Here is a 16,419-nt window from a genome sequence, read left to right as displayed (position 1 = left end):
GCACAGAGATAATCTCATGGCAGAAAGAAAGGACATTAAAATGCAAATTTGTTTAAAGGGAGCCAATAAGGGCAGCTGATATGTGTCAAACCCGAGGCTTCCATCCAGCCCTGGTGACTGCTGTCAGCTGATCTTCCAGAGATGGCTCCACCATTGCACACAGTGAAAATCCTGAAAAACTAGCACCAGCCCCTAGATGGGAGCCTGGCAAAGGCTGTGTTGATAGGTTCTCTTTAAAACTGGCTCACAAGGAACCAAGTGAATTCATGTTCTCAATGGGCTCATGGCCCAGGGACATCTGGTCCACTATCTCTTTGTCTCAAATAGCAACGAAATAATGGCAGAAGAGGAAGTATCCATGATGGTTCAGCGCTTGTGTTCTTTTGCGCTGCTGTCATGCGACTACACAGAAGAAAATTTAGGTTGGGAGTGGCGCTGGATTTCCTAGGACTTCGGAAATTTTGGAGGCCAGCAGTTTATTGAGGTGTCAGTGATGTTCCTTGACCATGCTTCTAAAGTGCTTACAGACCATGGTTGCTTTTGATGACTGATCTCATAAAAAAACTCTAAGCGTAGAACAAAATTGAGTGCTTCAAAGAGGAACAGATGAGTTGTTCAAGTTGAAGCAATCATAGTTATGAGAAGTTATTATCAGACATGTCTGTAAAGCTTATCATTTATCAAAATAATGGCAAATCTAGTAGTAGTATAATGCCGCGTACACACGAGCGGACTTTACGGCAGACTTTGTCCGGCGTACTTTTCGACGGACTTTCCGAATGAACGGACTTGCCTACACACGATCAACCAATGTCCGACGGATTCGTACGTGATGACATACGACCGGACTAAATCAAGGAAGTTCGTAGCCAGTAGCCAATAGCTGCCCTAGCGTCGGTTTTTGTCCGTCGAACTAGCATACAGATGAGCGGACTTTTCGACCGGACTCGAGTCCGTTGGACAGATTTGAAACATGTTTCAAATTTAAGTCCGTCAAATTTTTGAGAAAACAAAGTCAGCTGGAGCCCACACACGATCGAATTGTCCGACGAAATCCGGTACACCGGACCAAGTATGCCATAAAGTCCGATCGTGTGTACGCGGTATAAGTAACATTAAGCTTGATTGTTCTATGTCAGGGTTTCTCAACCAGGGTTCCATTGAACCCTAAGGTTCCTGTAGAGGTTGCTAGGGATTTCTTGAGCAATTAGCAATTTCTGCCTCTCAGATAAGTTCCCACTGACACCAATGATCTTTTTAGCTATCTGTGAAGGGGTATTTCTTCTCAATGTCCACAAGTGTCAGGAGCATTCTTCTCACTGACCATCACACTAATGTATCATGAGTTATATATAGGAAGTATTAGTAGGGGTTCCCTGTGCCCGGAAATGTATGTCAAGGGTTCCTCTGTGTTGAAAGGGTGGAGAGAGGCTGTTCTATATGTTGAAGATCTTATGTAGTTTATCCAAGCCACTTTTTCAGTTTTAATGAGTGTCAGGAAAATACCCCACCAGTTATAGCCACACGTGTAGCACAGACACCCTAATCCAAGCACCATGAAATGTGTAGACATGATTGTCCAAAAACAGAATGGGAGGTTTGAAAGTTGTGGAACCCTCCTATACTAGTTTCATCATCCCATCCTTGGTGTCAGGAAGGCATCATAGTTGTTAATTCCTCCATTTACATGGTTGATGGTGTGTTATGTAATTGCCAGGACAGGGATAATAAACTGGCAATAAATGTTGAAGACAGATGGTGTTGAAGGCCTCCACAAACATCCACAAGGTCAAGCAAAGACAAGGGACCATCAAACAGAGGGGAGAAGCAGAACACACAGAGTAATATGGTCATTCCATATAAAGCTGGAGTGTTGGAAAAATTCAGAAGGATTTTTTGGAACCAGCAATACACTAGTTCAGATTGCAGAGAACAGAATTTATATTAATGCAGAATCCAGTAACTCAGAACAAACCTGGCAAGGAAGGCACCCGACTGGGAACACTTACGGCAATATCAGCAAGGTGTGGCAGAGCAGGTCTCAGAAGTGCTGACAGCGTCTGTCTTGAGGGGAGGAATATGGCCTCGCTGGTCTGAGCCCAACTGGGGAGGTTTCCAGAAGGTTTCCAGAAGTGTGTCCCTATCCTTTCCCTACTCGACTGGAATATCTCCCTGCCTCTAATCACTGTCCCTGTCAGATAAGTGACTTGTCCCTATATTACCCACACGCAAAATGCGCACCATGCCTGTGAGCCAAGGCCTTACATAGGCCCTGCCTGACCCAAGATGGCTGCTAGAGTCACATGGGGGGCGCAGCATCCAATCGGATAGCTTCATAAGTGGTGGAGTATCTTCCTGACACTCATTAGAAGTGGCTTGGAGAAGCTACAAAATGTCTTCAACATTACAGCACAAGTCTAGTTGAATGTAATTATGTATCTGCTGTGTTTCTAGACTTCCACTTCCGGAATCCTCCTTCTTTCATACTAACTTGATAATTGTGACAGGTGCAATAAATATATAGAGGTATATAATATTACAAATGTACGGGAGGTCTCAAGAAAGGTCCATTTGTAAAATGGAACTGATAGTGAATAAAAGTGGATTAACAGCGCTACCGTGATTTCAAGAACAGGGGATTATGGGAAGGAATGAAGAAGAAGCCATTTTGGTCTAGCAGCTCTAGCCTCATGCACAATAGTCATGACTATTACTATGTCCTCTTTAGTGAAATCCATACAATATGGTTGATATGGGCATCATCAATGGCACAGATGTAGGGCTGCAGCTAACGATTATTTTCATAATCGATTAGTTGGCCGATTATTGTTTCGATTAATTGGTTAATAACCTTAAGAAAAAGTGTGGTGTATAATTTAGTTAATATGTAAAGTTTAAAAAAAAGGCAATTTATTCTTAAATTTCTGTATGCAGTGGTAAATATAAATAACCAACTATATGGTTAGGGAGCAAAATATCTAATCCACTCTGAGAATAACAGACAGAAGAGATATATACTGTATATACTATTAGAAGAGATATATACTGTATATACTGTTAGAAGAGATATACTGTATATACTATTAGAAGAGATATACTGTATATATTATTAGAAGAGATATACTGTATATACTTTCAGAGGAGATATACTGTATATACTATTAGAGGAGATATACTGTATATACTATTAGAAGAGATATACTGTATATACTATTACAGGGGATATACTGTATATACTATTAGAGGAGATATATACGAAGAGATATACTGTATATACTATTAGAGGAGATATATACTGTATATACTATTAGAAGAGATATACTGTATATACTATTAGAGGAGATATACTGTATATACTATTAAAGGGTAAATCTGGTAGATATCATCAGACTCAGAGATCAATTTTTTTTTTTTTTATTTAAAAAAACAAACAACGTCTTCCTAAAATGTCATTTTAAGAATGTTCGTTCGATTTTCGAATCGTTAGTGGGGTCAAATCGACGTTCATTTTCAACCACAGTGACGGGAAAATTTGGAAATACGGTAATAGAAAACTTCTTGGTGAAAGGAATTTTCAGACAGTGTATGTGGTTTTCGTTCATAAATTACATTCGTTTTAAAAACAGAATGTTAAAAACAAGTGAAAATTTCAAACAACTTTATTTCATTCAGCGAATGTACAAAGATTTTTTGTCTGAATTTTCTCGTCTGAAAATTGATCGGTGAGACCAGCATAAGGCTCGGTACACACCTATGCAGTTTGCTTTTGATGTGTTTCTGCTGTGCGTTTTGATTTATGCGCACGTGATTTTGCGGCGATTTGCTTTTTTGCAATTTTTTGGGCCAATGTATTGTCGGGCGAATTAAAAAATAAACAAATTACTGCAAAAACGCATTACATGCTTTTCTGCAGCTTCTCCATTGAAGTATATTGAACCAAAAAAGCACAGTTTTGCGTTAAAAAAAAAAAAAGTCCCTGACCCTTTCCAAATACGCAGCAGCTGAAAAAAGCATAGATGTGAACGTGTACCATAGGAAACCATGTAAATGAACTGTAGTGTGTTTCTGCAAAAAGCACCAAAAAACACATAGAGGTGAACCAGGTCTAAGACGTATTAGTAACATAATAGGGTTAAAAAAACTAAAATAAGCCCTTTATAGTACAAAAAAAGCAAATAATCACTACTATAAGGGGTTCATTTTTTTACTGTAGAACTGTGAAAGTAATATTTACAGTAGCGATTATTTGCTCTTTTTGTACTATAGAGAGCTCATTTTAGTTTTTTTTAACCCCATTATGTTACTGGCCGATCAATCGATTATGAAAATAGTAATCGATTAATTTCATAATCAATTAGTTGTCGATTAATCGATTAGTTGTTTTAGCCCTACACAGATGTATAGGGGGCCGTGTGTTATGGTTATGAGTGTCAGAGCCGGGACAAGGTCATCTAGAGCTCGGAGCGAACATGTCAAACTGCATCCCTCCTCTAGATGTATGAGCATTATGTGTCAGGAAGAATCCCCCCCAAAAATTGAACACTAATCTGCATGCTTACCCCCTAAGCATAAATCCCCAAAGTACAAATTTGCCCCCCTGCTGAAATCCCCCTCCCAGCAGAAATCTTTGCCCCCCCCATCCCCCAAATCCCCCCAACACAAGTGCCTGTCCCCAAAAAAGTCACCCCTCCTAGCACAAATCCTCTACCCCTCAAATTTACCCTCTGAGTACACATCCTCTTCCCCTCACTATAAAGCCCCCCTCCTAGCACCCCCTAAATTTCCCCTCCTAGCACAAATCCCCCCCTCGGCAAATAAACATTTCCCCTACTAACACAATTCCCCCCCCCTTCACTATATCACCTCCTCTATCACAACCCCCCCCCTGAACACAAATCCTGTTCCTCCATCCTCCCTCCCAACACAAACCCCTCTAAATCATGACTCCTAGCAATTCTTACCCCCTGCTGCCCCCTCAAATTGCCCTTTCCAACACAAATCCCCTTCCCCTCAATCTGCTCACAGCACCCTCCCCCCTCCCCTCACATGAAACCATAGTGCCCAGGGGGGCAGCCGCCCCTCCCACCCCTTGTCCCGGAACTGATGAGTGTGTATGGGGCTGGATGAGAGCAAAGGGTTCATCATGGGTTGTGTCGGCTCTAACTCTTTCCTAATTCCTTTACAGGCTAAAGACAGCGATGACGATGAGGAGATCGTACATGTGGATCGGGATCATTTTATGGATGAATTCTTTGAACAGGTAGTTCCACTTTAATTTCTGATTATGTGTGTATGCCTAAGGTATAGCTAAAACTTTTTTTTTCTTTTGGATAGAGTGGGGAATGGTTTGTATTCCACTGTGTGTCCCAATTTGGAAACTTTATTCTCCCTATAGGTGCCCAGGCCACCATGTCACCAGGCCTGGAATAGAAGAAAAGTTTTCAAATGTGGACACCAGTTAAGGTGACAATTATTTACAAGGGAACTTTAGCTTTGGAACTTTCACTTCCTACTTGCCTCCGTGACAAGGAGTAAGGAAATTATATCCCCAACAGAAACCCTAAAAACTGCCAGGGGTCCATCCATGGATGTTTGTAGGTGGGGTGCAGCACGGTGGGGCAGGCAATAATACACACAGTCCCAAGTTTGATGAAATAACTTGTATTGAAATAAGGCAACAACAGTTCACAATAAACCCAGTGGGAAGGCAACCCAACTGGGAAACACTCACAGATCCCAAAGCCTGTAGAGAGCAGGTTTCAGCTGAACTGACAGCACCTGTTAGTGCGGCCTGATCGTCTCGTGCCCAAGCGGGAAGATGTCCGTAGAAGTTGCAATCCCTACGCTTTCCCTCCTTGTCAGGAATCTTTCTCTGCCCCTAGTTCTAACCCTAACAGATGGGGTACCTGTCCCTACTCTACCCGCTTGCAAAACGCCCTCCAAACCTGGAAGCCAGGGCCTTATATAGGCTCTGCCTGACCCAAGATGGCTGCCAGAGTCATATAGGGCAGCAGCATCCAATTGAATAACTTCCCCAGTGACCCTGCAAACCATAGAGGAACCATGTTCCTTTAGACCAGTGGTTCTCAACTCCTGTCCTCAGAACCCACTATATGGCCAGATTTTAAGTATTACCTTGGGGAGATGCAGACTAGAATTCTGCAATCACTGAGCAGCAAATGATATCCCATGTGATGTATTTCAGTTATCTTGCAAACCTGGCCTGTTAGTGGGTCCTGAGGACAGGAGTTGAGACTTCCTCTTCAACTGCAGTGCTGCTGCGGAAGAGCCCCACATGCAATGGAGAAAGTAGACTGCACCTGCCTACATTTTTCATAACTTCTTCAAGTCACTCCTTCATGTCACCTACCCAAGCCTTATATCCATATTGGTAGCACAGCCACCTTAATCCAATCGCCATGGAATGGGTCAAGGAAGATGTTGATTGTCCAAGAACAGATTGGAAGGTGTGAAAGTTGTGGAACCCCCAACGCCCCCACCACATTCTAGTGACATGATCCCATCCTTGGTGTCAGGAATTCTGTGTAGGTGTTAATTGTTTAAGTTGCACAGCTCTAGAGGCGAATAATTGTTAAATCGCCAGGATAGAGATGGTAAAATTACATTAATTGTGGAAGACAGATGGTTTTGAAGGTGTCCACCCCTGTCCTCAAAAAGAGTGTCTCTTCCATGGATGCTCAACCTGTTGTGGCCCTCCAGATGTTGCGGCCCTCCAGCTGTTGTAAAAGTCCCATCATGCCTCTACCTTTGGGTCAAGGAAGATGTTGACTGTCCAAGAACAGATTGGGACTCGGTGTGAAAGTTGTGGAACCCCCAACCCCCCACCACATTCTAGTGACATGATCCCATCGTTGGTGTCAGGAAATCTGTGTAGTTGTTAATTGTTTAAGTTGCACAGCTCTAGAGGTGAATAATTGTTAAATCGCCAGGATAGAGATGGTAAAATTACATTAATTGTGGAAGACAGATGGTTTTGAAGGTGTCCACCCCTGTCCTCAAAAAGAGTGTCTCTTCCATGGGTGCTCAACCTGTTGCGGCCCTCCAGCTGTTGTGAAAGTCCCATCATGCCTCTACCTTTGGGAGTCATGCTTGTAACTGTCAGCCTTGCAATGCCTCATGGGACTTGTAGTTCTGCAACAGCTAGAGGGCCACAGGTTGAGCACCCATGCGTAGTCTTGATGTGTAGAATTTGCCCTCCTACGTTGGGCCATCCAGTTGTTTGATTTGTAGATTGAGTTACTTTCTGCCTTATTATGTCAATGCTTTCCCTCCTGCAGGCCATGCCTTCTTCCCTTCCAAGTCCACCTTATTAGTTTCCCCGTAGTTTATTGTCCTCTAATTCAGACATCAATCATGGCGTCTCTTCTATCACCGTCCTCGGCACTGTTTCCTTCCTAGCTGGCACCTTTATAAAATTTCTGTGCTCGAGGTATCGCGGAAGTCACCTGTCACTGCCGCGCTCATGACAAATTAAAGTAATTACAGCTAAGGAGTGTAAATAAAGAGGTTTAATTCCCTCAACACTTTTCCATTAATATTAACGTCCCTCAACCAGCGGTCCGTAACTTTCCTCTACTCCTGCCAAGAGAGGTAAAGACTGTGCTTCTCTGTCTACAGGTGGAAGAGATCCGGGGCTGTATAGAAAAGCTCTCAGAAGATGTGGAGCAGGTGAAGAAACAGCACAGCGCCATCCTGGCCGCTCCAAATCCTGATGAGAGTAAGTGCCAGCGGACGTGGGGGGGTCTACTTTGGGGGAGGCAGGTTGGAAATGCTGCATATAAGTAAAATGTTTTCTATTGCTCTTAAGCCCCATATAGAGGATCCTTCTCTCTTCTGGCTAGGCGCAACATTTAGAAGGGTGCAGACAGGGCCGGCGCCACCATAAGGTAGCCCGGCAGCAGGTAAACTAGAACCACCACTCTGCACTGGTAGGAGAGAGGGCACAGTGTGGAGGTTTTAGTTTGCCTGCTATTTAGCTGCTGTCACTGAGAAAAGCAGGGAGAATGTCCCCAAGCATGCAGAGGAGGATGGAGCGGTGGGCGGATGCCGGACCCGATGGTGTGCAAGCAGTGAGCGCCATGCTGTGCGGGGATGGAGGGGGGGTCAGGCGGAGGGTGCCGGCAGAGGAGGAGGTCCAGGTGGGGGAGGCTCCCCACTTCTTGATGTAGCTGCTGCCACCACTGGAAATCCTGCTGGAGATACTCTCCTGCCTACGCAGGACACAGCTGACCCTTCTGTCCCTGGTGCTGCGGGTGGGGGGGAATTGTGTGTGTGATGGGGGAGGGGGGTATTTGGGGGGGGTGATCAGAGTGGAGAGATGGAGGGGGATCTGGAGGTGTGATCAGAGTAGAGGGATGGGGTTGGGTTCTGGGGGTGTGATCAGAGTTAAAGGATTGGGGGGATCTGGAGGTGTGATCAGAGTGGAGTGATGGGGGGGCGGGGGTCTCGGGTGTGATCAGAGTGGGGGTATCTGGGGGGGGGGGTGATCATGGTGGGGCATCTGGGGAGTGTGATCAGAGAAGGGGGGGTACCTGGGGGTTGTGATCAGGGTGGGTTTATCTGGAGGGTGTGATCAGAGTGTGTGGGGGGGTTACCTAGAGGTGTGATTAGTTTGGGGGTACCTGGGAGGTGTGATCAGGGTGGGGGTATCTGGGGGGTCTGATCAGGGTGGGGGTATCTGGAGGATGTGATCAGGGTGGGGGTATCTGGGATGGTGATCATGGTGGGGCATCTGGGGGGTGTGATCAGAGAAGGGGGGGTGATCATTGTGGGGCGTCTGGGAGGTGTGATCAGAGAAGGAGGGGGTAACTGGGGATTGTGATCAGGGTGGGTTTACCTAGAGGGTCAGAGGATCAGTTTGGGGGTACCTGGGAGGTGTGTTTAGAGTGGGGGGGTATCTGGGGGGTCTGATCAGAGTGGAGAGATGGGGGGATCTGGAGGTCTGATCAGAGTGGAGCAATGGGGGGGGGGGTCTGGGAGTGTGATCAGAGTGGGGGTATCTGGGGGGGGGTGATCATGGTGGGGCATCTAGGGGGGTGTGATTAGAGAAGGGGGGTGATCATTGCGGGGCATCTGGGGGGGGTGATCAGAGAAGGGGGGTGATCATTGCGGGGCATCTGGGGGGGGTGATCAGAGAGAGGGGGGGGGTTGTGATCAGGGTGGATTTATCTGGTGGGTGTGATCAGAGTGGGGGGGGTTACCTGGGAATGTGATCAGTTTGGGGGTACCTGGGGGGTGTGATCAGGGTGCGGGTATTTGGGGGGTGTGATCAGTGTGGGGGCATCTGGGGGGTGTGATCGGAGTGGAGGAATGGGAGGATCTAGGGGTGTGATCAGATTGAAGGAATGGAGGGGGATCTGGAGGCATGATCAGAGTGGAGCGATGAAGGGGGGGGGGTCTGGGGGTGTGATTAGAGTGGGGGTATCTGGGGGGGCGATTATGGTGGGGCATCTGGGGGGTGTGATCAGAAAAGTGGGGGGAGTACCTGGGGGTTGTGATCAGGGTGGGGTTATCTGGAGGGTGTGATCAGAGTGGGGGGTTACCTGGGGGTGTGATCAGTTTGGGGGTACCTGGGGGTGTGATCAGTTTGGGGGTACCTGGGGGGTGTGATCAGGGTGGGGGATCTGAGTAGGGACACTTTCTGACATTCCACTTCCACCCCTCCTCCTCTCCAAAAATTGGAATTTTATTTTTATTTTTTCTTACTTTTTTCTGGGGAACACATCCCTGCACTTCCTAGATTCTCGCCCAGATGAGAATGACATATTAGCTACCCCCATGCGCTCTGGAGTACCTCACGGCCTCCTGGTATGCATGGCTTAAGTATTGAAGGAGGCCTTGGAGTACTCTATTCATGCAATGGCACATCATTTTGAGGCCGGATGTCTCTTCCTGCAATCACCCCCCCCTAAGGATGCACCGTGGTGCACATGATTCATCAGGGGGGCGGCTGCAAGAACCCAGAAGGGGGAGCCAATCGAACAGTATAGTCAAGCCGGCAACTCTGTGTCATCCGTAGATATGAATCTTTATTGGCTGCATAGTAAAATACAGGGATGAATTGGCTAATGCATTTTGGCTATAGAGCCTTACTCGTCTTACTTGAGTAAGGCTCTATAGCCGAAACACGTTAGCCTTTTCATTGCTTCACTATACTGTTTGATTGCTATATGGAGTGTGGAGGTGCTCAAGCCAGAGCAACGGTATTCCCAGCTCCAAATGGTCAGTGCGGTTGAGCTCCACTACTTCGTTTCTTTAGAAGAGGGAGCCGGCTCCTGATGATGTCAGAGAAGAAGATGGCAACTCTGTGCTGAGTGAGCAGCTGCAGATCCCTACTGACCACTGCTGGAGGCCTTGGAGTACTCTATTCATGCCATGGCACATTATTTTGAGGCCGGATGTCTCTTCCTGGTTCTTGCAATCACCCCCCTGAGGATGCATCATGGTGCACATGCTTCATCAGGGGGGCGGCTGCAAGAACCCAGAAGGGGGAGCCAATCGAACAGTATAGTCAAGCCGGCAACTCTGTGTCATCCATAGATATGAATCTTTATTGTCTACATAGTAAAATACAGGAATGAACTGACTAATGCATTTCAGCTATAGAGCCTTACTCATCTTACTTGAGTAAGGCTCTACAGTCGAAACACGTTAGCCTTTTCCTCGCTGTATTTTACAATGTAGCCAACAAATATTAATATCTACGGGCGAGGCCGGCTTGACTATACTGTTTGATTGCTATATGGAGTGTGGAGGTGCTCAAGCCAGAGCACTGGTATTCCCAGCTCCAAATGGTCAGTGCGGTTGAGCAACGCTACTTAGGTTCCTTAGAAGAGGAAGCCGGCTCCTGATGATGTCAGAGAAGAAGAAGATGGCAACTCTGTACTGGATTCGCTGGATTCGCTGAGCATGTGAGTATGCTTCTTGTGTTTAACCCAGTGAAAAGGATAAGAAGATGTAAAAACAAGGGGGGGGGAGTGATATTCAGCTTTAGCAGCATCCATTGATAACACTCTAATTGTACCATCTCCTTTATATTGACCACCCAAATGGTGAGAAGGAATTCCTAACTGCTTATTAAATAATACATTCTGCATTCCCTCGAATTACATAGCGGGCAATAACTCTAAAGCTTGTACAGAGATTGTGCAATCAGATTGTAATGTGTGTGGTCAGCTTTAGCCCCAGGCGAGAAATTAGTCACGTTGGGACTTTATGGATCCTTCTACTTTGTTGGGCTCAGAGCAAATGCCCTTTGCCACTGTAATATCTCTTTCCTAACTGTATTTTTCTATGCTTTTTTCATGCAGAAACTAAACAGGAACTGGAGGATCTCACGGCCGACATCAAGAAAACGGCCAACAAAGTCCGCTCCAAGTTGAAAGGTCAGTCAGTCCGCCGGTGTGGTAATTCTGTCCCAGTTATGGTGGAGCAGACCCACAATGCAATGCTTGGTGCCCCAGCATCGGGGTGGGGGGCAAAACCAGAGATGGATCTTTATGTAACTCCTACATTTAACCATTACAGCAAAAGAAACTATTACAGCAAGTAGATAGAAAAGATACAAATTAATTCAACCTTGTATTCCATTAATACACCATTACATACATTTTTGTTTGTAATACAAGCAGTGTAAATACCTTAATAGCCCACACAGCAGAGCTCAGACTAGTAGAAGGAGAAGCACCACAAGGAGCCAGTCAGGAGTTCTGTAGTGCCCATGTGCTAACCAGGAGCACGCTGATAAGGAGGAAAGAACAGAGTGACAGAGAGAGGAGCCTATGAGTCTGCTGCTTCTCCTTTTCACTCATCGGAGAGGGGGGGAGGCAGCTGGGGAAAATGAGGCTTCCCATCCTGCCAAATAGGGGTGTTTTGTGTGGCAGAGCTGTGTAAATCTCAGGACTGGATAGAAAAAATACAAATGCTTTGGCAGGACAAAACAGCTCCCATATATACATTTTATGAATTTCATTTGTGTATTTTGCCTTTAAAGTCAATAAAACCCATAAACCGGAACCAAATAATGATCACAATTGGAAAAAAATATATAATATATAAAATATATATATATATATATATATATATATATATATATATATATATATATATACAGTATCTTACAAAAGTAAGTACACCCCTCACATTTTTGTAAATATTTTATTATCTTTTCATGTGACAACACTGAAGAAATGACACATTGCTACAATGTAAAGTAGTGAGTGTACAGCTTGTATAACAGTGTAAATTTACTGTCCCCTCAAAATAACTCAACACACAGCCATTAAAGGGGTTGTAATGGTTCAGGTTTTTAAAAAAAACAAAAAAAACAGTGAAAAAACAGTGTCGGCAGCACTCATGCAGCCCCAGACCATGACACTCCCACCACCATGCTTGACTGTAGGCAAAAAACACTTGTCTTTGTACTCCTCACCTGGTTGCCGCCTCACACAATTGACACCATCTGAACCAAATAAGTTTATCTTGGTCTCATCAGACCACAGGACATGGTTCCAGTAATCCATGTCCTTAGTCTGCTTGTCTTCAGCAAACTGTTTGTGGACTTTCTTGTGCATCATCTTTAGAAGAGGCTTCCTTCTGGGATGACAGCCATGCAGACCAATTTGATGCAGTGTGTGGCGTATGGTCTGAGCACTGACAGGCTGACCCCCCCACCCCTACAACCTCTGCAGCAATGCTGGCAGCACTCATATGTCTATTTCCCAAAGACAACCTCTGGATATGAGGCTGAGCACGTGACCTCAACTTCCTTGGTGGACCATGGCGAGGCCTGTTCTGATTTGAACCTGTCCTGTTATACCGCTGTATGGTCTTGGCCATCGTGCTGCAGCTCAGTTTCAGGGTCTTGGCAATCTTCTTATAGCCTAGGCCATCTTTATGTAGAGCAACAATTCTTTTTTTTCAGATCCTCAGAGAGTTCTTTGCCATGAGGTGCCATGTTGAACTTCCAGTGACCAGAGAGAGTGAGAGCGATAACACCAAATTTAACACACCTGCTCCCCATTCACACCTGAGACCTTGTAACACTAACGAGTCACATGACATCGGAGGGAAAATGGCTGATTCGGCCCAATTTGGACATTTTCACTTAGGGGTGTACTCACTTTTGTTGCCAGCGGTTTAGACATTAATGGCTGTGTGTTGAGCTATTTTGAGGGGACAGCAAATTTACACTGTTATACAAGCTGTACACTCACTACTTTACATTGTAGACAAGTGTCATTTCTTCAGTGTTGTCACATGAAAAGATAGAAGAAAATATTTACAAAAATGTGAGGGGTGTATCCACTTTTGTGAGGTACTGTATATATATATATATATATATATATATATATATATATATATATATACACAGTATATTTAATGATTTATTTACATATAGATCTATCTATCTATCTATCTATCTATCTATCTATCTATCTATCTATCTATCCACTCATCTATCTCTATCTATATCTATATGTATATATATATATGTATATATATATATATATATATATATATAGATATATATATATATATATACATATATATATATATATCTATATATATATATATATATATATATATATATATATATATATAAAAACACATACATTATATATATATATATATATATATTTTATATATATATATATATTTTTTTTTTTGACTTACCCAGAATTTTTTTTTTAATAAATAATATTAAATAATAAATAAATAACAAGAAATAATAAAGTCATAATAATAAATAATAAATAGTATTAAATAATAATGATAAATAATAAAGAAATAACATTGCACTTGTACCCGTATTACCCACTAAAAATGTTTGCATGAAAATGCAAGTAGCGAAACGTCAACACCTAAAACTCCAGCACCAAAATGATGGCAACAGAAAATATTGATCATTTCAGGGGATATTCTTAATATTCTTTTACATCTAAATGATAATCAGGGATTTAGCCGTAATGATTAACCCAGAGCCCATTCCCTCCCATCCCTGTGGGATCCGTGCCATGCCTATTTGTTGGCACGAAAGGCACGTCTCTGCACCTATCTGTGCCGGTTCTCTCGCCATTCTGTAAAATATGCGCTGAGTCTGCAGCCGCTGCCAAATGACTGCAATGTGATATAGGACAGGAGCACCACCCTCTGGCAGATCTTAGTACTGCTCTCTGCTCTGAAATAAATTTTATATCATTCAACTTATTCAAAGAGGACCTGTCACACATTAAAAATACAAAAGTTGTTAAAAAATTTACAAATATGTAATTTAAGGAATTTGATCTTTTATTTTTATAGCTTGTATAAATATGAGCAGGTTGCATCATTCTCATAGCACATACTTCATTAGCTTCTACCTAGACTAGCCTTTCTCAATTTCTTTTTACCCCAGAGGAACCGTTGAAATGGTTTTCAGGTCTCAGGGAACCCCTCCTAAAAATGATTACATTCACAGCTCGCAGTCTGGGATGTTGTGTGTATATAATTACTAATGTAATAATGAATAGATAAAAGAATGCGGCATATCTAGAGTATTGGACACCCAATGTGGATCATATTTTAACACCCCTTGCTCTAATTTGGGGGTCTCCAAACTCTGCCCCATGCAATACACCTTATTAAACCCCAATGGGAGTTTTAAAGGAAGAATGAGAAGTCTCTGTTCTGCCTTTAAAAGTCCCATTGGGGTTTAATATTGTGTATTTATAGGGATGTTGGCAGAACATCACTTTGAGCAACACCCAGCCTTGTTATACTTTAACTATGGCCCATAGGCTTAATTCAGCACGTTGCCAGGTTTTATCCGGTCCTCTCATGTAAGAGGGTACTCTGATGGGGTCCCTGATTTAAGGGGGGGCTCTGATGGGGACTCTTATGAAAGGGGGCTGTGATGAAAGGGGGCTGTGATGTAAGGGGGCTGTGATGTAAGGGGGCTGTGATGAAAGGGGGCTGTGATGTAAGGGGGCTGTGATGTAAGGGGGCTGTGATGAAAGGGGGCTGTGATGTAAGGGGGCTGTGATGAAAGGGGGCTGTGATGTAAGGGGGCTGTGATGTAAGAGGGCTGTGATGTAAGGGGGCTGTGATGAAAGGGGGCTGTGATGTAAGGGGGCTGTGATGTAAGAGGGCTGTGATGTAAGGGGGCTGTGATGAAAGGGGGCTGTGATGTAAGGGGGCTGTGATGTAAGAGGGCTGTGATGAAAGGGGGCTGTGATGTAAGGGGGCTGTGATGAAAGGGGGCTGTGATGTAAGGGGGCTGTGATGTAAGAGGGCTGTGATGAAAGGGGGCTGTGATGTAAGGGGGCTGTGATGAAAGGGGGCTGTGATGTAAGGGGGCTGTGATGAAAGGGGGCTGTGATGTAAGGGGGCTGTGATGTAAGGGGGCTGTGATGAAAGGGGGCTGTGATGAAAGGGGGCTGTGATGTAAGGGGGCTGTGATGTAAGGGGGCTGTGATGAAAGGGGGCTGTGATGTAAGGGGGCTGTGATGAAAGGGGGCTGTGATGTAAGGGGGCTGTGATGAAAGGGGGCTGTGATGTAAGGGGGCTGTGATGTAAGGGGGCTGTGATGTAAGAGGGCTGTGATGTAAGGGGGCTGTGATGAAAGGGGGCTGTGATGTAAGGGGGCTGTGATGTAAGAGGGCTGTGATGAAAGGGGGCTGTGATGTAAGGGGGCTGTGATGAAAGGGGGCTGTGATGTAAGGGGGCTGTGATGAAAGGGGGCTGTGATGTAAGGGGGCTGTGATGTAAGGGGGCTGTGATGAAAGGGGGCTGTGATGAAAGGGGGCTGTGATGTAAGGGGGCTGTGATGGGAACTCTGATGTAAGGGGAGGCTCTAATGGGGTCTCTGATATAAGGGGGGGGGGGGCTCTGATGTAATGCAGGACTAATGGGGCTCTGATAGGAACTCTCATGTACAGATGGACTCTTATGGGGACTATGATGTAAGGGGAAATCTCAGATGTTAGGGTGAATATTGATGGGGTCTCTGATATAAGGGGGCTATGATGGGAAGTCTGATGTACAGGGGGACTTTGATATTATGCAGGACTTCGATGGGGACTCTGGTATATTGAAGCTCTGATGGAAACTCTCATGTACAAGGGGACACTGATGGGGACTGTATGTAAGGGGGAACTCAAATGTAAGGGGGAACTTTGATGGTGTCTCTGATATAAGGGAACTCTGATGTATGGGGGTGGGGGGGGGTGGGGGGCTGGATTGTAATGTGGTACTTTGATGGGTACTCTGACATAAGGGGCTCTCGTGGGAACTCTCATGTACGAGGGGATCCAAATGGGATCTCTAATGTAAGGGTTAACTTTGATGGGGCCTCTGATATGAAGGGCTTTCTGATGGGAACTCTGATGTACAGGGGGACTCTGATCTTATGCAGGAGTT

General features: G+C 44.7%; 1 protein-coding gene across 1 annotated transcript in view; it reads left to right on the top strand.

Moving 5' to 3' along the window:
• Nucleotides 1–16,419, top strand: part of STX1B (syntaxin 1B) — a 107,325-nt gene that overhangs the window by 77,044 nt on the left and 13,862 nt on the right. Inside the window, exons 2-4 of the mRNA XM_073635768.1 lie at nucleotides 5,186–5,260; nucleotides 7,639–7,738; nucleotides 11,331–11,405. Of these exons, the coding sequence (XP_073491869.1) occupies nucleotides 5,186–5,260; nucleotides 7,639–7,738; nucleotides 11,331–11,405 (250 nt within the window). The remainder of the gene's footprint in view (nucleotides 1–5,185; nucleotides 5,261–7,638; nucleotides 7,739–11,330; nucleotides 11,406–16,419) is intronic.

The sequence above is a fragment of the Aquarana catesbeiana genome, linkage group LG06, assembly GCF_042186555.1.
Source record: "Aquarana catesbeiana isolate 2022-GZ linkage group LG06, ASM4218655v1, whole genome shotgun sequence".
NCBI lineage: Eukaryota > Metazoa > Chordata > Amphibia > Anura > Ranidae > Aquarana > Aquarana catesbeiana.
Note: the sequence above shows the minus strand (reverse complement) of the source record. Positions and strands in the feature narration are given on the sequence as shown.